General features: G+C 43.3%; 1 protein-coding gene across 3 annotated transcripts in view; it reads left to right on the top strand.

Annotated features, from left to right (window-relative positions):
- The window catches only part of NFYC (nuclear transcription factor Y subunit gamma), a 76,454-nt gene that overhangs the window by 53,890 nt on the left and 1,839 nt on the right, over window positions 1-20,725 (top strand). For all 3 annotated transcript variants that reach the window (XM_033955125.1, XM_033955126.1, XM_033955127.1), the window contains exons 2-9: window positions 229-341; window positions 3,990-4,061; window positions 5,975-6,088; window positions 6,193-6,288; window positions 10,807-10,971; window positions 11,736-11,894; window positions 13,082-13,189; window positions 16,470-16,529. In XM_033955125.1, coding sequence (XP_033811016.1) covers window positions 237-341; window positions 3,990-4,061; window positions 5,975-6,088; window positions 6,193-6,288; window positions 10,807-10,971; window positions 11,736-11,894; window positions 13,082-13,189; window positions 16,470-16,529 — 879 coding nt within the window. In that variant the 5' untranslated portion in view covers window positions 229-236. The remainder of the gene's footprint in view (window positions 1-228; window positions 342-3,989; window positions 4,062-5,974; window positions 6,089-6,192; window positions 6,289-10,806; window positions 10,972-11,735; window positions 11,895-13,081; window positions 13,190-16,469; window positions 16,530-20,725) is intronic.

Below are 20,725 nucleotides of genomic sequence, written 5' to 3' on the forward strand. Positions count from 1 at the left end.
AGTGGGTAAATATACCTGAAGATGCATGTGGCTGTTTTTCCTCACTGTCCTCCCCAACCCATGTATCTTCATGTATATTTACCCACTTGCTGAACTACACAGTTTTGCATTTCATGTAATAAAGCTCTTACCTCAATAAATTAGTCTAGAAGGAGCCACCTGCCTCTGTCTTTGCCTTCAAAATCTCTCCAATTTAACATTATTTTGTAACCGTTCTTTTTTTCACAGTTATCAGAATGTCCACCGATGGAGGATTCGGTGCTGGAGGCAGCAGTGATGCACAGCAGAGTCTTCAGTCTTTCTGGCCTCGGGTCATGGAGGAGATACGCAATCTTACTGCGGTGAGCAAAAGGCACAGAGTGCTGAGGAGCTGCTTTGTGAAAAATTGCATGGGGTCACTAATGTCTGTTGGGGCCCATGAAGAAAGCTTGTGGCTGGGTTTGTACTCACTTGATACCTTGTTGGCCTTATTCACTAAGCTTTCTTCTCAAAGACACAAAAGCCATAGTGAAAGAGGCTCTAAGGATGAAATAAAAGCCAGAACCAAAGTGTCCAAGTTGCATTTTTCTGTAGATTATAACACTCCTAATATTGTATTTTCTGTAAATCTGTGAAAACCTTATTTGGTAAATTTGTTCCATCTTAAGTATATTATATTTAAGATTTCAGATGTTTTTCTAATTATTGTAATCCACTTAGAACTATAAAAGTATGTAGCAGAATGTACATTTTAATATGTTTGTTGTTGGAAAATGGTAGAAACTTAACTTGGATAACTTACAACCCCCGACTCTGTTAACTACAGCTTAGTAAAAATCTTCATACCTAATTTGGAAAGGGAAAAGATGAACAAATAATGTGTGAAGTTTGCTTGGCTGGGTGATAGCCAGAGAACATACCACGTTTGTCTCGAGTCCTGCATTAATACATACTGAGCTGAGAAAACAGACTCATGGGACTTATACTAGAGTGGTAGCCTAATGTTTACAAACAGGGAAGCCTGTTTTAAATCTCACTGCTGATGCTTGTGATCTTGGTCAAGTCATTCGACCCTCCATTACCTCGGGTACAAAAAATTAGATTGTGAGGCCTCCAGGAACAGGGAAATAACTAGTATACCTGACTGCAACTCATCTTTAGCTACAACTGAAAAAGGTGTGAACTAAGTGGAGGATTCTCAGAACCCACTCTGCCTTTAACGATGGCCGCTAATCCGGTTTCAGACGGTTTAGCATAGAAATATTCTACCGGCCGCTTCTCAAAAGGGCTCACCATGGTCTTTTCCAAGCTTTCTGTCAGACCCCGACTCTGCCATGCAAATGTAATAACAATGCGATCATTAATATTTAAAGGAACACTCCAGTCAATTCTCTATTATCACCGAATGATTCCCTAACCTTGCTGTCCTATATTGGTGGCCAGAATTTCCTGGCAGGACTGAGCTTGGTATGCAGACTACTTTTGTCTCTTGGCGGATCAACCTCATATACCAGGACCCGATCAACATGGAAGATTCGTCTTGCTTTGATCTTATGGCCCAGCTCTTGAAAAGTAGAGGCTAAGGAAGAAAGGATATATGGAGGAAGTAATCGCTGTGCTACTTCTCATTCACAAGCGTTCTGTGGCTTAAACGAGGGTGTGACGAACCTTTGAGGCCTGGTGTTCACAGAGAAGTATTTCTCCTAGGGCCTCGTCCTGGATTCTTGTCTTATTGCAGGAGGACTGTGCTAAAGGGCTGGCCCTCGCATCCATCAAAGTTCAGGTGGTGGCATTAGCATGTTTTCATGGCCATCTATTGTGTACATCGCTGGCAGCCCATCCTGATGACGTACAATTCCTTGAGGGTATGGCATGCCTACATCCTCTGGTTCACCTTCCATGTCAGTCTCGGAATCTTAATTTGGTCCTTCAAGCACTCCAGAAACCTCCGTTTGAACCTCTGCGCTTGATCACATTGAAGGATCTTCCCATAAAGGTGGTATTTTTGGTAACAATTACTTCAGCTCATCGAGTGTCGAATTGCAAGCTCTTTCCTGTAGGGATCCGGTTTGTTCTTTTTCGGAGGGAGGTTTCTCCGTCCGGACAGATCCTTCCTTTCTACCTAAGATGGTATCCTCTTATCAGCCACTGTTCTTACCTTTCTTGCAGGAGGAAGATTATCCAGATCAATTTTGTCTCCTTCGGTATCTGGACATCAGCAGGACTCTTCAAAATTACCTGCAGGAGACTAATGAATTTTGCAAATTGGATCATCTGTTTGTATTCTTTGGGGATCCTGCTCAGGGGTGGCAGCGTCTAAGGCCACAATGGCTAGGTGGATTAAGAAGACCATTTTGTCAGTCTATGTAATGGCAGGGAAGCCAGCTCTTCTCCCCATAAAAGCGCATTTGACCAGGTCCGTAGCAACATCATGGGTGGAGTCCCAGTCCTTTTCACTGAAAGACATTTGTCGTAAGGCTATGTGGTCTTCACTTCATACTTTTGCCAAGCGCTATCATATGGATGTGGCCATTCAGGCCAAGGCTTCGTTTGGAGCATCTGTATTGTTAACGGCACTAGCTAAATCCCACCCTTGGTGAATAGAACTGCTTTGCTGTATCCCATTTGTCTGCTGCTAACAAAGAAGGTAAAATTATGTCTTAAAAGATCATTTTCTTTCCCTTTGTCATAGCAGACGAATCCAGAGCCTGCCATCTGAGGTGAAACACTGCCATTGGTTTAGTTTACTATACAAAGAGATTGCTTTCTCTGGCTGTTTGTTGCATACTGTTTATTCTTTCCGTTGTATATAGTTGGTTTCCATTAGGAGGCAGGACTGGTGCTGCTCCCGATGCCTGGGCAGCCAGGAAGCGTACCATCCTATATATCACAGCTCAGTACTCTCTATCTCCACCTGCTGGTGGATGGACACAACCCAATTGTCTGAATTCATCTGCTGTGAGAAGGGAAAGAAGATTATCAGGTAAGACATAATTTTACCTTGCTGTCAGTTACAGTGTTTATGGTGGCCAAACTTGTAGGTGGTTGTGTAATAACATTTCTGTGTACTTCAATATAAAGACAAAAGAGCAGATCTCTAAGATACATCTTTTAACCCTTTCAGGACCAAGGGACATATTTGTCCCATAACTTTAAAATCCTATAAATTTTGATTGGGATAGTCTACAGTTCTAAATTTGATATGTACGGATTCCATATGATACTGCCTTTATGTAAACAAACTGGTTCCGACATTCATTCATTAGCGTCGTTGCCAGATTGACGAGAAGATTCACTTGCCACACTGTCCATAAGCCAGAAGTGTGATTTTTTAAATAAAAATAATGATATTTCACAAAAAAAAATCAATTTTTTGGCATCTGCAAGCCCTTTTTACCATAAAAATGTCGTCAAAACCACAAAAATTGGCCTACGATCCTTATGGTCCTGAAAGGGTTAAAGAGCTGGGTAATGCTAGTGACTTCTCTTCCACATAAATTTAGAGTAGTAGACAAGAGATCTGTGACATGGGCTCTCAATTGGCCGGTTCTGACAGGCTCCTCGGGGGAGCCAGAACACTAGATGCTCAGGCAACAGTTTTTTTGTGATGGACTTGTAAAGGGAGGGGGCATCGGAGGTGAATTAAATAGGGGAAATAGATCTTACAAGCTGAGATACTGCATATCCTTAGAAGTATGAACAGGGTATTTCCATAGTAGATACCCTGTCTGATTTTTCCAGGAATGTCTTAGCCTAGGGGATCTCAAAGTCCCTCCTTGAGGGCCACAATCCAGTCGGGTTTTCAGGATTTCCCCAATGAATATGCATGAGATCTATGTGCATGCACTGCTTTCAATGCATATTCATTGGGGAAATCCTGAAAACCCGACTGGATTGCGGCCCTCAAGGAGGGACTTTGAGATCCCTGTCTTAGCCTTATATATATCTGATTCTTCTCTAATCAGCCATATGCATACATAAGATTATGATTTTGTTATTCTTCATTGCAGAAAGATTTCCGAGTTCAGGAGCTTCCGCTGGCTCGCATCAAGAAAATCATGAAGCTGGATGAAGATGTGAAGGTCTGTTAACGTCTGCATTCTGTTTACAGGTTGCACCTGAGGCACAGGATGGAGAACTGCAGAATTTCCTGCACTTGTTTCTTTAAGCTATATAGGGATTGGTCAGTGAGGAGAAAAGGTGCATGTGACATAGTTTGAATTTACATGTACATTTTAAGTCCCCGATTAAGCTGTTCTTATTTAATCTGTAGCAAAAATGAGTGAAATTGTCCAATCAGAAAGGTGCACAGATAAAAGTGTCTTTCAACTCATCTGATTGATCTTTATTCATCCAAAGTTACTCGACCCGACATGTACATGTTTCGGCCCTAAGGCCTGCGTCAGGAGTCTTGAAGATCTTTGGGTATATGAACAATAATGTAAACCACTTGGAATGCCGTTTATGTCAAACCGCCGTCATGCCGCGACCTTGCAGTAAAATGAAAATCTGCAAGGTCGCAGCATGACGGCGGTTTGACATAAACGGCATTCCAAGTGGTTTACATTATTGTTAATATACCCAAAGATCTTCAAGACTCCTGACGCAGGCCTTAGGGCCGCAACATGTACATGTCGGGTCGAGTAACTTTGGATGAATAAAGATCAATCAGATGAGTTGAGAGACACTTTTATCTGTGCACCTTTCTGATTGGACAATTCCACTCATTTTTGCTACTTTGTCCTCTGTGGATTTGTTTCCCCTGTTATTTGCGCTTATTTAATCTGTATACATTTGCTTTTTTCATTCGTCTCCTCTTTTTTTCCTTTCTCTTGTTCTCTTGATCTTTTCATTGTTAACCCCTTTGCTGTATTTCTGCAAAAGGTGGTATTTCAAGTTATTGTAAATAGGTTTTAAAGATGCATAATATACCTTCTGTGCAAACCACAGATCCTCTTAATAAGGCCTTCATTGGGAAATCTGAAATTAAAGTGTTTGAGCAATTGTCAATGACGCATAGTAATATACATCAGTACAAAGAAGTCCGATACTAGAGAATTAATCCTAGTCCAAAATTTGTACGCGCAAATTAATTTTTCCTGTATAAATGGCATTTCTTTTTCTTTGATATCTGAATCATGTACCCGTGCCATCCCATTTCTTTAGTAGGTAACGCATGCTAGGCTATATCAGTATGAGCAGGAGAAAGAGATGTTCTAGAATAAGAAAATAAAGAGCAGAGGCCATTTGGACTGAGGAACAGGACTGTATTGTCATAGTTAATGCAGCAGTCTGTGATCCTAGGGAACTGGGTTCAAGTTTGACAAGTCCAAAACTCCACCTCACTCCGTTAGAGAAGAAGATTAAGGCTGAATCTACAAATTTAGAACAGCCACCTCCAATATATTGCACATTGAAAATTTAGGTAAACAGTCCTCTTCAAATCCAATCAGAAGTAAGACAAACCAAATATATAGGATAATTCATTCATTTATTTCTTCCATACAGCAGATCTAGCTTTAGAGAAATGAGGACGCTGGAGAAAGAGCGCCCACTGTGAACCCTTGAAAAGCCCTGCTCAGGCGAAACGGGTCCCGTCGGTGATATGCTAGTATCTCTGCTGTATGGAAGAAATAAATGAATGAATTATCCTATATATTTGGTTTGTCTTACTTCTGATTGGATTTGAAGAGGACTGTTTACCTAAATTTTCAATGTGCAATATATTGGAGGTGGCTGTTCTAAATTGGTAGATTCAGCCTTATATCTTCTTCTCTAACGGAGTGAGGTGGAGTTTTGGACTTGTCAAGGTTGATTTACCTCACTTGCATCTTCTTTTACCTTTTGAGCTGGGTTCAAGTCCCACCACAGCTCCTTGTGACTCTGGGGAAGTCACTTAACCCTTTGTTGTCCCTGGTACAAAAATTTATGATGTGTACAGTGTAACCCTATGAAATGATTACTAATAGGATCTCCTCCAACTCTTGTTTTGCAGATGATCAGTGCTGAAGCGCCGGTGCTGTTTGCTAAAGCTGCACACATTTTCATCACAGAATTAACACTACGGGCTTGGATACACACGGAGGACAATAAGCGCAGGACGCTGCAGGTGCCTGCTTCATCCACCTTTGAAGCATCTGCTTTTTCATTTCACCTTGTGTCTTTTATCACGTCTAGATTTCCTATTTTGTTGTTTTTTTTCTCTTATAACAGAGAAATGACATTGCAATGGCAATTACAAAGTTTGATCAGTTTGATTTTCTAATTGACATCGTCCCTCGAGATGAGCTTAAACCTCCAAAACGACAGGTAAGGAGGGGGGGAATTTACCGTGTCGGGTGAAGTGCGCTGCATTGACACTAATGTTTACAAAGTGCTCTGCAGTCTTTCTGGGTAGCCTTTGCGACTGTAAACATCCTTGACTGGAAGCTGTAAAGTTTCGTAAAGAGCTTTCAGTCAGATGTTTACAGCGGCAGGTTGCCACAGTCACTCTGAGCAGGTGCACCGCCTGCTTTTTCGAACGGATAACTGGGACACTGTACGTCACTATTTCCCTGTTGATAAGCTTAGATTCTGAACTTATTAACGTCACAATTACATGGAACCAGTGTTATATAATATGATCCAAGCCAATATATAATAATAATAACAGCTTATATACCGCAATACCGTGAAGTTCTATGCGATTTACAAAGATTAAGCAAAGGTACAAATTGATTGACTTTAAGAGGAGAGGAAGAAAGAGGGTTAATAGGACAGGAAATCCATTTTTGAGGAGAGAGTGATCAATAGAACAAGTTAATCGCTATAGAGGGGAGAGAGAAGAGAGGATCAGTTGTCTAGATACTTTAGGAACAGGTGTGTTTTCAGACGTTTCCTAAATTCCTCATAAGTAGTGGGCGAAAGCAATTGTTCTAGGTCTTTACCCCATGATGCTGCTTGGTGCGAGAGAAGATGCTCATGGTGTTTTTTCAGTTTACAACCTCTCGCTGGGGGGGGAAACGAAGTTGGAATGTGAGCTTCTCTTATGTCTGTTGGCTGAGAAGATGAAAAGGTCAGTTATATATTTAGGGGCAAGTCCGTGTAGTGCTTTGAAGCAAAAGCAGGCAAATTTAAACTTTACGCGTGCTTCCATTGGCAGCCAATGCAGCTGCCGGTAGTAGGATGTCACGTGGTCAAACTTCCTCAGCCCAAAGATCAGTTTGACCGCTGCATTTTGCATCAATTGTAAACGCTGCATGTTCTTTTGGGAAATTGCTAAATAGGCGATGTTACAGTAGTCAAGTAGACTCAGTACGAGGGATTGGACTAGGGTTCTGAATGCCACTGTATCGAAATAAGCTTTAATGGATCTGAGTTTCCAGAGAGTGAAAAATCCCTTTCTGATCAAGGAGTCCACCTGGTCTCTCATGGTTAGGCACTGATCCAAAGTTACACCTAGTATCTTTATGGTAGGTTGGATAGGGTAATTAAGATTATTGATACATAGTGGTGATTTGGTGTCAAGCGGATGTGGCGAAGATATTTATTTTCCTCTCCAAGCCTCATAATAAGCAATAATAAATGTACAGTCAAATAGCATTTCCACAGTCTCATCAAATATAACAAAATGGTAGGACGCGCATGCGCACTAAAAAAATCGTGTTCCCTGATCCCGTCGCGGAAACACGAGTGCGCATGCGCGCCTACTACGTCACCACAGCCTGCTCTCCACCTCGCACCGCTACAGGCCCCACACTCTCAACTCACACATCCGCTGTAGCCTAGCAACTCCGACCACAACCTTCCACCCTCAACCGCCTAGGAGCTGCGGCGGGGGCTTTCAGAACAGAATATGATTACCATGTTTCTTTAGGCAGCCCCGGTTGTTTACTTGGATTCAATGTCAGCATTAGGGTTCGCCGGACGGCAGCCGTGAGAGCCGGGTGAGGAAGGCCGCCGCAGCCTCGCCGCTAGGTAGGGGGACAACAATGGCGCTTATGCTCAAGCCGCCGCCACGACTCCTCTCTCGAACCGCACCAGGATCGAGAGAGGAGCTGCGGCGGGGGCTTGAGCATAAGCGCCATTGTTGTCCCCCTACCTAGCCGCGAGGCTGGGGCGGCCTTCCTCACCCGGCTCACATTTAATCCAAGTAAACAACCGGGGCTGCCTAAAGAAACAAAGTTTCACAATGCTTGGCCTGCCAAACAATTCCTGCCGTTGCCGAAATTTGCCCCACCATTCCTTCCCTTCCTCCATCAGGTACAGTTCAGCTCCGCCTATGTTAAAAGGATCTGCTTTGAAATTGGAGCCCTGCCGCCAACGTAACACGTTCCCTCTGCCGCGGTCCCATATGTCAGAGAAGGGGCGGGACCAAGGCAGAGGGGAACGTGCTACGGCAGTGGCAGGCCTCCGATTTCGACGCGGCTCCTTTTAACATTGGTGGATTTACTGCACCTGATGGAGGGAGGGAAGGAAAGGTGGTCGGGCGCTGTTGAGCCCCTCTTTGCCCTCAGACCCTCTCCTAACTGCTCCCTCCTGTCTCAGACCACTGGGGGGAGGTTCCTGTCTTCAGCTGCAGGGATGGAGGGAGGGAAGAAGAAAGAAGGGGCCCTGGCAAGCGAGTTATCAAAAGCCAACCATAGCCTGGGACCCCTACATGATATGAATAATGACCAGACAACAAAAGGTAAGAAAAATAATTTTATTTTCTGTTTTGTGATTACAATATGTCAGATTTGAAATGTGTTTTGAGGGAGGCTATTGCTGCGGCTTTGGACAGAGGGGTACCATTTTTGTGGGAGCCAGCCTTCGGAGAGGCTTGGGACGCGGGGATGGATGCGGGAGGGGCTGCCACTGCGAAGGGCTTTGGTGGGGGAGCCAGCCAGACCGCGGGTGTGGGGACGTTGTAAGCACGGATTGGTCAAGGAGCCGCCGCTTCCGAGGCTTTGAAATTGCTCTCCCACCATCACTCCCTCCCGCCCCGGCTCTGCCTCTGCCCAGGTTCAAAAGCAGGAGAGGCGGTCATCTAGCACCCGTTAATCTAACGGGCTTAAACACTAGTTTAGAATATTATGTCTCTGCAGAAGCTCATTGGAACAACCAGGCCATCTTTAATTTCCCTGACCTTAGATATGTACACATTCGAATATCCTTTGTTAAAATAGGTTTAGTCCGAGAAGGTAATCTCCTTTCTGTTTGGTTTCTGTTGAGTTTCTGGTCTTTGATAAACAACAATCGAGACTGAAGGGACAAACACCAAGTGGGAGTAAAAGTTACTCATTTCCGAATTGTAAAAAGTGAAACGCCAGTAAGCACATCGGACTGCAGAAGCTATTCATGCTGGAATAATTTTCCAAAAGATTATTTCTGGTGCTGGGGTTTACACAGTCACATTCTTGGGATGAGAAAGGAAATCAACTGAAGATTGTTGGGGCGGGAGAGGAGAAGGAGGATGCTTGTCTTCCTTGTGGATGGTGAACTAAACTAAACCTTAAGTTTATATACCGCATCCTCTCCATAATTATAGAGCTTGGCACGGTTTTCAAAAGTTTAATAAAGGAAGGAGTAGCATAGAGGGGTTGGATGTTGAGTCCAGGGGGGAAGAGAACATTACAATTTTGTGAAGAGCCTAGTTTTCAGGTGCTTACGGAATAATTGGTGAAGGGAGTGCACCTCAATAGATTGAAAACGGTCTGTCTTATGTGACTATATGAATGGGAACTGTGACATCTTGGGGAAACTGGCACCTTGAAATCTGCCATGCTGTAGTGTGTGTAAACATCCTACACTCTCAGCTGTGAATTTAAGGTAGCTGGGAGAAGGGCGTTTACCCCCCCTGCCATGGACTGAACAGCACAAGGCTTATGCCACTGCCTTAATAAACCAGTTTCCAGTGGAACAATACATAGTTTACAAGTAGCTGTTCCCGACCGGAAAACAATTCTTACTTGTAGTGTTCCATATTCTCACATTCATTTTATTTAGGAATACATTTTGCACGAGAGCTCTTTGCCAAGAGATAGTTCCTCAAAAGAGCTGCACTTCGTTGTCCAGTAGAAGCTGCAGAATGCATGCAGAGTGCCAGCCTGCTGTTGAATAGCCTTTGGGCCTTGCTGGGCTTACATTCAGCACCTTTGGTGGGGCTGAGGAACTGAGATGCTGAATAGTGAATGTGAATAGCAAATGAAGCAGGTTTTATGTTCCTCATCAGTCACTGTGTTCTCAAAATGCAGAAGTTTTGTTATTCCATCCACATCTGAGGTTCATTTGTCTTGCCTTGGGACAACATTGTTTTCAGTAGGAGATGCTGAGTTGTGGTTTACAGATGGAAGAAGATAGAAAGCCATTTTTTCTCAATTGCCTCTTCTTGAATTATGAACTATAGAGTTACTCCTGATTTTTAGGGGTTTTTTTTGTAAGTTTGGTTTTATTTATTGTGGGGTTAATATTCCAAACAGTTTGAAATTGCCAGGCCTTGGCTGTTTAAATCACTTATACGGGGCAATTTAGGGATAATCAATGGCACTAACCAGTTAATATCCCCTTTGACAGCCTATGCGGAATCAAGACGTATGCGGGCAGTCTAGGGATGGAGTTGGGGCAGAGCGGAAACTTAGCAGGTTAGCAGTGATTTTCAGTCCACTAACCATCTAAGTAACTCTCTCCAGAGCCAAATATCACCCCTATTGCTTGTTATTGATATCTCTGTGTTTTATGCCTTATTATGCAATAAGTAAATAAACAGTGTGCGACATGTCTCCTGTCTTTATTTGGCAAGCATTTGTGCGCTTGGACTCTTGACTCTCTCTTCCGCTGGGCCTGTATTTCCATATTGCACTTTTTCAGGAGGAGGTTCGCCAGGCCGTGACTCCAGCTGAGCCTGTCCAGTATTATTTCACTCTCGCGCAGCAGCCAGCAGTGCAGGTACAAGGCCAGCAGCAAGGCCAGCAAAGCAGTACAGCCACCATCCAGCCAGGACAGATCATCATTGCTCAGCCACAGCAGGGCCAGGTCAGTGAGGTCAACAGCAGCTCCCCAGGTCCAATTCAACCTGCACTTCTCAATCTTAAAGTAACGAGTACCTGCTTCAGAGGCAGGAAAACATTTGTAAAATTACCTCCCCATCCCTTCTGTTTAAGATCATAGTGACTAGCTCAGGGCACTTCCTCTTCGAAACGATACTGGATACTGAACACATTTGTTCCTTGCTCGTTTTGAAGAGGAAGTGCCCTGAGCTAGTCTCTATGATCTTAAACAGAAGGGATGGGGAGGTAATTTTACAAATGTTTTCCTGCCTCTGAAGCAAATTTTACACACACAAATAGGCTTTCAATAAAATTGTTTGGCTGTATTTTGTACATCGGAAGGTCTTGCATAATGTGGCCGATGTAAATTTGAGGATTTTTAAGTGCTTATTTTAAAACAAGACAGGCCTCTTTAAAAAAAATTTTTATTGATGTATTGGGCCTCTTTATAAAAGAGGCTTAAATTACTGTAGGATTCTTTGGGGACTTTTCATTTAGACTCTCTTAATGTCGCATCCTCTACTCTAGGCTCCTCGGTCCCAGCCTTCCCAGATTGCCTTGTTCAAAGTACATTATGAAAATTGAAATCGATAGAAGCGAAAGTATTGGAGCCATTTGAGTGCAATATCATTTGCCTCGCTTTTGTTGTATCAGTGAGGCGGAGATCTTTTGGCAACTGCCATGCTACTACTTGTACAGAGGTTGAGATGCTTCATGCTGAGACATGTACATTTGTGTGTTTGGTTCCAGAGCACCCCACTTACCATGCAGGTAGGAGAAGGCCAGCAAGTGCAGATAGTTCAAGCACAGCCACAAGGACAGACGCAGCAAGCACAGAGCAGTACCGGCCAGACAATGCAGGTCATGCAGCAAATTATCACTAACACGGGAGAGATTCAGCAGATACCGGTAAGCTAGTCCCGCAATCCTGGGTAGCAGCCTAGTATGCAGTCCTTGCTTTGTGTAATGTATGCAGTCAAGTTTTCTATTAACTTTGTTTTTTGAGCCATAAAGCAGAATTTGGGCTATAATAGCATTTTATTTATATTGTATTAGTCTCAAATTTTTTATAACTTGAGTCCTTATTTTCTAATGTCATTTGAAGTGGGGGAAGGGGGATGGAGCAAGGAGGTACATGGAACTGTCTGTAATGCTAATTTCATTCAATTTAACTCTACCATGTGAAAGCATGAGTGACTTTTAAATTAGAGAGCTGAATGGGATTGCGGGAATCCTAAGGGGATTGAAATAAGTTGCCATGGGAATCCCGTAACAGTATAATCAAAATCTCTGGTGATTCCAAAATGAGGCTTGGAATGCACTGAGATGGGCAATTGGAATGCCAGAATGAGGCTTGGCGTACCTAGAGAGGCAGCTAGAATACCAGACTTGAGGCCTGGAACACTCATTGCTTGAATAACGAATACCAATCAAAAAACCATGAGAGGAGGTTGTGAGGAAACAGCTTTGAGCAAGTAAATAGTGTGTACTCCTCCTGCAGGTATGGGTGGGGATGGGTGAAATTTCTGTCCCCGTCCAGCTCTCTCTCTTTTAAACCTGCTTATAATTGTTCTGTTTGGGGGATTGATGCAGTAAGAAATATCTGTAGTACAGGGTGGGCCAAAAGTCGGTATACAGTATTCATTATTGAAACCATCCCAGGAAACACAAACTCTGTATTGTAACACCATTGCAAAAGCTTGTGTAAACCACTCTGAATCGACTCCCCCAGTCATTAGCAGCATTATAGAAGCTTTCAATAAACAATTATTTCTTTTTATTGTACAGGTATTGAATAAGTAAAAGTGAAACAATTTAACTGATACGACAACTGTACAATAAAAAGAAATAATGAATAAAATACTGTATACCTACTTTTGGCCCACCCTGAATATAAAGCTGGAGTGTTTGGGACGTCAGGAAAGTTGCTGCTTCTCATAAGAAAAGAGGGCAGGAATACGGCCAAGGTGCCCCTTGGTTGTTTAATTCTAGTCTAGAAGCCCTGGTGTTCAGCAGTGCGTGTGCTCTTTCTCCATATCTTTACTGTGATTTCCAGGGCTTGAGCTTCACATGAAGAACTTCTGTCTGGTTTCTAGGTTCAGTTGAACACTGGTCAGTTACAGTATATCCGCTTAGCTCAGCCGGTATCAGGAACACAGGTGGTACAAGGACAGATCCAGACTCTAGCATCCAACACACAGCAGGTAATAATAATAATAATAATAACAGACAGTTCAGAGCGGTTTACAGAGGAAGAGACTGTATACAGACAGCGATATTACAAAAACCTTTTAATCAAATTTTTCCTGGAAGTATTTTAGAAGTACATCTAAGCAGAAATGGAGTCAGAGAAATTTATCAAAAAGATGAGTTTTGATTGACTTCCTAAAAGTTTGATAAGAAAGTGTGTTTGAAATAAAGTTGGTTAAACATTTATTCCATTTGCCTGCTTGGAATAATAATGTTCGATCGAGGAATCTCTGGTAAGTCTCTCCCATACATGAGAGAGGGTGTCGGTGTATGGCTGTTTGGTGGGGGATGGGCTGGGGAGGGCTTCAGTGGCTTGGAGGGTGTAGATGGGCTGGAGTAGGTTTTAACGGAGATTTCGGCAGTTGGAACCTAAGCACAGTACCGGGTAGAGCTTTGGATTCTTGCCCAGAAATAGCTAAGAAAAAAAATTTAAATTGAATCAGGTTGGGCAGACTGGATGGACCATTCGGGTCTTTATCTGGTGTCATCTACTATGTTACTATGTTAGGCTTTGTTCCGCAGTATCGCAATCCCTCTTTACTGCTTTTATTTTGGTTAGTGTGGACAAAGCTGTCTCTCTCTAGTTGTATGTATTAAAATGCCTTGCAAAAGCGACAATAACAGAACATAGGGCTCAGATTAGCTCAGAAAATTTTCAAGCACACCTGGATAAAGTGCCAGAGGAAAGTTCATGGTAGACACAGAAGTATCTTTTGTGAAGAAGAAGATATTAGAGAATGACACGGTGGCGGTTACCCGCGGCTAGCCACGTTTAGCCATGGGTAACCCGCCGAAACGGGGAACAAAAAATAGTGGCCTCTGCGGGACGGGGACAAGGCCATTCACCGCCCCGTGGAGCGGTGAATGGACTTGTCCCCGCAGTGAGGCAATCAAGATCGCGCGGTCCCCGCCATCTCCCTCCCTCCACCTCACCTTTGAACTGAAGAGCAACCGCCGGTTGAATTTCTGCCGGTCCGCACGAAGAAAAAAAAAAAAAAGCCTCTCCTTTTCTCCTGCTCTTATCGCCATGCTGCAGCTACTAAAGCCGACAGGAAGTCTTTCCAACGTCAATTCTGAACTTCAGCCAGAACTTCAGAATTGAGTCGGAAAGAAGACTTCCGGCTTTAGGAGCTGCAGCATGGCGGTAAGAGAAGAGGAAAAGAAGGGAGGCTTTTTTTTTTTTTTTTTTTTTTAGCGGCAGGGAGGCAGCAGGCTGGCTTTGGCTAGGGAGGGAAAAAGGTAGACAGGCACAGGTAGGCAGGCAGGCTTCGGGGGTGTGGGTGGGACAAAGTGTGGAAGGCAGTGAGAGGGACATAGGAAGGAGGCACCGGGGGCACTAAAGACATGGGAAGGAGGCACTGGGGGCACTAAAGACAGAAAGGGGCACTAAGGACATGGGAAGGAGGCACTGGGGCACTAAAGACATGGGAAGGAGGCACTGGGGGCACTAAAGACATGGGAAGGAGGCACTGGGGGCACTAAAGACAGGAAGGGGCACTAAGGACATGGGAAGGAGGCACTGGGGGCACTAAAGACAGGAAGGGGCACTAAGGACATGGGAAGGAGGTACCGGGGGCACTAAAGACATGGGAAGGAGGCACTAAAGACAGGAAGGGGCACTAAGGACATGGGAAGGACGCACCGGGGGCACTAAGGACATAGGAAGGAAAGAGGGAGGGAATAGAAAGGGACAATTCTTGGGCCTGAGTGCAGAAAGAAAGAAATGAAAGAAAGGATACACAGAAAGAAGGAAACGCAACCAGAGACTCATGAAATCAATCACCAGACAGCAAAGGTAGGAAAAATGATTTTATTTTCAATTTAGTGATCAAAATATGTCAGTTTTGAGAATTTATATGTGCTGTCTATATTTTGCACTATATTTGTCTATTTTTCTATAGTTACTGAGGTGACTGAGCTTGCGGAGATGGGGCGGAAACAGGGTTTTAAAATTTTAGTCCTAGTAGTTTGCCGGTCCACAAAATAATTCTTTTATTTCTGCTGGTCCACGGGTGTAAAAAGGTTGAAAAAGACTGATGTAGAGTATGCTGGCTTTCTTTTTCGCCCAGCCGCATGCGTTCAAAAAGCCGCGCTCGCGTTGATCAATCTTCTCCTCTCTTGCAACTTCCTGTTTCCGGTTGCGTCAGAGGAGAGTATTGAACAAATGAGCACCCGCACATGCGGCTGGGCGAAAAAGAAAGCCGGCATACTCTACATCTAAGGTGAGATGGAGGGAGGGAGATGGCGGAACTCTGCAGTCGGTCGGGTGTCTGCTATTTTTGTATCACTGCCTGCCTGCGCTCACGTTCCAGATCCTCCTGCATTTTTAGTGTGCACAATTGACCTGATTCGAGCTATAGGTGAACATGGGGGACACGTCATTGAAAGAGAGGACAAGTTAATTGATTTATTTTATGTTCGGTTTTTACTACAGGGCAGAGGCACTGAAACAGATTCTCAGTGCAGTAGTAGTAGTGGCAGAACTCTCTTCTGTCTTCATGGTTTTTCGCAGTACTGAGGCTTATATGGATGCTGCGGGGACGGTGACGGGGCGGTGAATGGGATGGCATTGGCGGTGACGGGGCGGTGAAAGGGATGGCGGTGACGGTGACAGGGCGGTGAAGGGAACGGCGGTGACGGAGCGGTGCAGAGGATGGTGGGCCGGGGACGGTGCAGTGACGGGGACAGATTTTTTCCCCGTGTCATTCTCTAGCTGATATCTTCACTACTGTGCAATTTACTCCTTCAATGAACCTTGTAATTTCTTTGATTTCTTTAAAAATCAAATACAAAAATCCTGACATGATAAATATTGTAAAGTTCCCCTGAGTGGCTGCTGCTGCCCTCTAAATCAGTGGTTCCCAACCCTGTCTTGGAGGACCACTAGGCCAGTCAGGTTTTCACGATATCCCTAATGAATATGCATGGAGCAGATTTGCATGCCTGGCACCTCCATTATATGCAGATTTCTCTCATGCATATTCATTAGGGCTATCCTGAAAACCCGACTGGCCTAGTGATCCTCCAGGAGAGGGTTGGGAACCACTGCTCTAAATCACCACACCTGTATTCTTGCTGATCATATGATATACCCTGTTGGCTCTTTCCGTATTTACATTCAAGGTTGCAGTGTTAAGTACCTTAGTGTTCCTGCCCCAGGCTTTTCTTCTCTGCTTATTAATCTGCACAGAACTCTGAGAGTGAGTACTAACCGATCCCTCTTTTTCCTTCCAGATTTCACAAACCGAAGTCCAACAGGGCCAACAGCAGTTCAGCCAGTTCACAGATGGACAGGTACTCGGCTGCCTTTCAAATGAGCCCTGTTTGCATGAGAGGTTGGGGGAAGGGGATAGAGTACGGGCCTGTAGACCAAATGGCAAGAAACTTCTCAGCCAAGAAACACATGTTTGTTTCCACTTTACTTTCAAACACCACCACTGTGATGCAAAGAAGAAAATTCTCACCCAAGCGTTTTCTGTGCTTGGGCTTTGGATGGTGGTCTGAGGTGGCTGGAGCAGAGGATTAGGAGTATGTCTCGCACAGATATCAAATACTCTGTACTGGGTGTTATTGCTACTCCTTCTCACTATCCTGATCAAAAATGCTTCCATAGCATCCTGGCACAGATGGGTATTATGCACTTCTACCAGCAGATGGAGACTGAGAACTACTGAGCTTCGATGTACTCTATAAGTGAGCTGTGCAGTCCCCTGAAAGCTAGTCAGTTCTCAGTCTCAGCAGATGATAGAAGTGCTAAGCTTGTGCAGTCTCTCTCTTGGGGAATTTTTTTGTTGTTATTTACAGGTCAGTGTTTCATAACATAAGATTTTAGAGTAGACATGCCGGATGGTGTGAACAACATGAAGAAAGACCTGACAAAGCTTGAAAATGGTCTGGAATTTGGCAGCTAAAATTTAATGCTAAGAAATGCAAGGTCATGCATTTGGGCTGCAAAACCAGAGGGAATGATGAACAACTTATGTGCACGACAGAAGAGCGGGACTTGGGTGTGATTGTATATGTGATGATCTTAAGGTGGCCAAACAGGTTGAAAAGGTGACGGCGAAAGCTAGAAGGATGCTAGGATGCATAGGGAGAGGTATAACTAGTAGGAAAAAGGAGGTATTGATGCCCCTATATAAGACTGGTGAGACCTCGTTTAGAAAATTGTGTACAATTCTGGAGATATCAAAAGGTTAGAGTTGGTCCAAAGGAAGGCTTGGTCTTCGTGATAAGGCGTATGGGGACATACTTAAAGATCTCAATCTGTATACTTTGGAGGAAAGGTGGGATATATGATAGAGATGTTTAAATACCTACATGGCGCATGAGTCGAATCTCTTTCATTTGAAAGGAAGCTCTGGAATGAGAGGGCATAGGATGAAGTTAAGAGGTGATAGGCTCCGGAGTAATCTGAGGAAATACTTTTTTATGGAAAGGATGGTAGATGCGTGGAACAGTCTCTCGGAAGAGGTAGTGGAAATAGAGACTGTGACTGAATTCAAGAGGGCTTGGGTTAGGCACCTGGGATCTCTCAGAGGGAGAAAGAGTTAATGGTTACTCTGGATGGGCAGACTAGATGGGCCATTTGGCCTTTATCTGCCGTCATGTTTCTATTTATATACTTCACAAATAATTTTCCTTGATGTATTTTTGTTGAAAGGCGTTAACATTAAAGACAGATTAAACCTTACCACAGCACATAGATATTCCCTGTCTGTTCCAGACGGGATCACAAGCCATGCTTAGTAGCCTAAACAGTAAATGGTAGGAAGAAGAAGAAGAAGAAAACAGTATTAAAATCACAGAAAAGAAGAGAAAAATGGAATGGGAAGGAAAGCAGAATGTAATCGAAATTAAAATAAAACTAAAAAAAAAAGTTCCGCTCAGTTCAATGTAAGGCAATCGGGGGTACAATGACACAGCCGACAAACACACTGTGGCCACCCAGCACAGCAAGCAGGCCAAAGGAAGAAGGCAAGCCCCAGATGATCCCTTGCTGTCAAACTACCATCAGCAGAAGGAGGAGTCGAGCCAATGTCGGAGCCCTGGTGTTGCCGACAGAGGGGAAGACTCAGGGACACATAGCCATCTGCTTCCATCAAGGCCGATCCTCCAGAATGCATCACATCTCTATCAGCGATCTCCTGACATCAGATGCTTTGGCTCTGGAACAGGCCAGTGGGCCACCGTTGAAGCAGACCCTGCCCGATGTGCAGGGCAGGGCCCAATGACAAGGCCAACAGTGCGGATGAGTGGAGATCTCCTGCTGCCGCCCCAATCTCTCGCCATTCTCATCTCTCCCACCGAGAAAGGAGGCCTGAAGCAAGACCTCAGCCCACAGTGGTGAGTAAGGTCGTAGAATGCAGCCGTTAACGGCCAAGAACGGGTGTTTCGGTTAGGGACATAAAATGAATAAAGAAGGATAAAGAATCAGACTAAATGAAAACAATAAGAAAAAAAATAACCTAGAATGTTAAAAATAAAATATAAGGATACAAAAATAACAGAAAATAATACAAATAAAACAAAAAAGGTGGTAGGCATTAGGCACAGCCTAACCTGCTGCAATCTTGAAAAAAAATACACATTTTTGTGAATATCTTTTGTTTTATGAGAAAATCAAGGAAAATTTTTGTTGTTTACCTGCAATTACATCACTTTCTTTTCCAGAGATAGATTAAAAAAAAAAAGATTTGACATCGATATGTGAACATTTCTTAAGAAAGAACTGAATATTTCATGGGTGTCCTAATTTTTTCACATGACTGTATCTAAAAAAATGTCTTGTTCCCCTGTTATACCATGTTGGCTATTTTTTCTTCCATTTGCATCTTTTCTTTCCTGACTACTTGACCAGCCTCACTTAACTTTTCCAGATATTTTGCCTGTCTTCCTGTTTCTGCGATCTTTCTCCTTACCTTCTCAGTTACTGCTTTTGAGAACCAAAGTGGCCTTCTTTTCCTCTTACATTTACTTACTTTCCTTACAAAATGGTTTTTTGCCCTTGTAATAGCTCCTTTCAGTTTTGCCCACTTCTTTCCTATTTGTTGCAGATGTTCCCATCCAGACAACAACTCCTTGATGTAAATCCCCATCTGAACAAGTTAATTCTTTTAAAGTCTAGAACTTTTGCTTTCAAATAAGCCTTCTCTACACCTGTCTTAATATATCATGTGGTGACGACTGGATACCAGATGATCACCCACTATAACGTCAGAAACATTTGTATGCACAAAGTCCAGGATGGCCCCATCCCTCATCAGTTCCATTACCAACTGCTGGAACAGTTCTCCTTACCCCGTAATAGAGATACCCCTTAGTTTTCCCATTTCATTTTAATACCAGCTTCTTGATGAGGAAAAATAGACTTGTCTCTGGTATTCCATTCTATGGAAGAAGCAATAGACGCTTTCCTTTGTGTGAGAACAGAAGTGGTCTCTTCCAGCGTGCTTGTATTTCACCCTTGGAACCTGATGCAGAAAGCTGTGCATTAATTGTATGATAATGAGCAAAAAAAAAATGTGCCAGATGCATATGCATATAGATTTGCTTTATCCGTTTATTTAAAATTTGATATTTCGCCACAATAAAATACATTAAAAAAAAAAGAATGCAATTAAATATAGGAAAGTACACTATTTTCATACAAATAAATAAAAAACATACATGGTTCATCACTGCAAAAAGTGTTCTCTTCTGATTAACAATTTAAGAGAAACCACATTCATAAAGGTAAGTCTTCAAAAGTACATGGAATCGAATATATGAAGGTTCCAAACGTAAATTAATTGGTAAAGAATTCCATAAGGATGGTGCAAGTGCAAAGCAAGCTGAGTTTCTGGTTCTCTCCCATTTTGGTTTTTAGGGGTTGAGAAATCACTAGTCTATTATCTAATAGTGAACGATGAACCCTTGCTGGAGAATACGGAATGATTTAAAGAAGCCAGATAATCTGGAACGCCCGAGTGCAATGTTTTATAAGTCAAGGTTAAAATTGTAAACCATATCTGGGAAGGAATAGACCACCAATGCAGCAGTGCATAAGAAAATTGTATCAGCACCCGGTGTTTCACGCATCCCTGCACACACATGTATAAGCAGCCCATGCACACAACTGAGTGTCACGCTGCTGGAATGCTCTTCTGCACGTACAACAAGTTTTTCAGTACTGTTTTTCAGGTGCAGAGTGGCATCCATCATATGTGTGCAGCAACTCTAGGGCCTGATTCAGAACGATCCTGCATTTGTTTCATCTTTCGGATACTGCAAATCATTAAAAGATATCTTAAGAGGATTACGTGGTAAAAGAAAATAGGAATTGTAGGGTTATGAGTACACGTAATAAATACAATGAAGGGCAATCAAAGGGATTAAAATGGCCTAATGTACTTGTAGAAGCCATAAAATCTGAAAGTGGGGCTATGGAAGCAATAATGGCAAGGCAGTGGGGCATGAACCATACTGGGATTAACTAAAGAAGGCAGAGG

This window comes from Geotrypetes seraphini, chromosome 8, assembly GCF_902459505.1.
Source record: "Geotrypetes seraphini chromosome 8, aGeoSer1.1, whole genome shotgun sequence".
NCBI classification, from domain to species: Eukaryota; Metazoa; Chordata; class Amphibia; order Gymnophiona; family Dermophiidae; genus Geotrypetes; species Geotrypetes seraphini.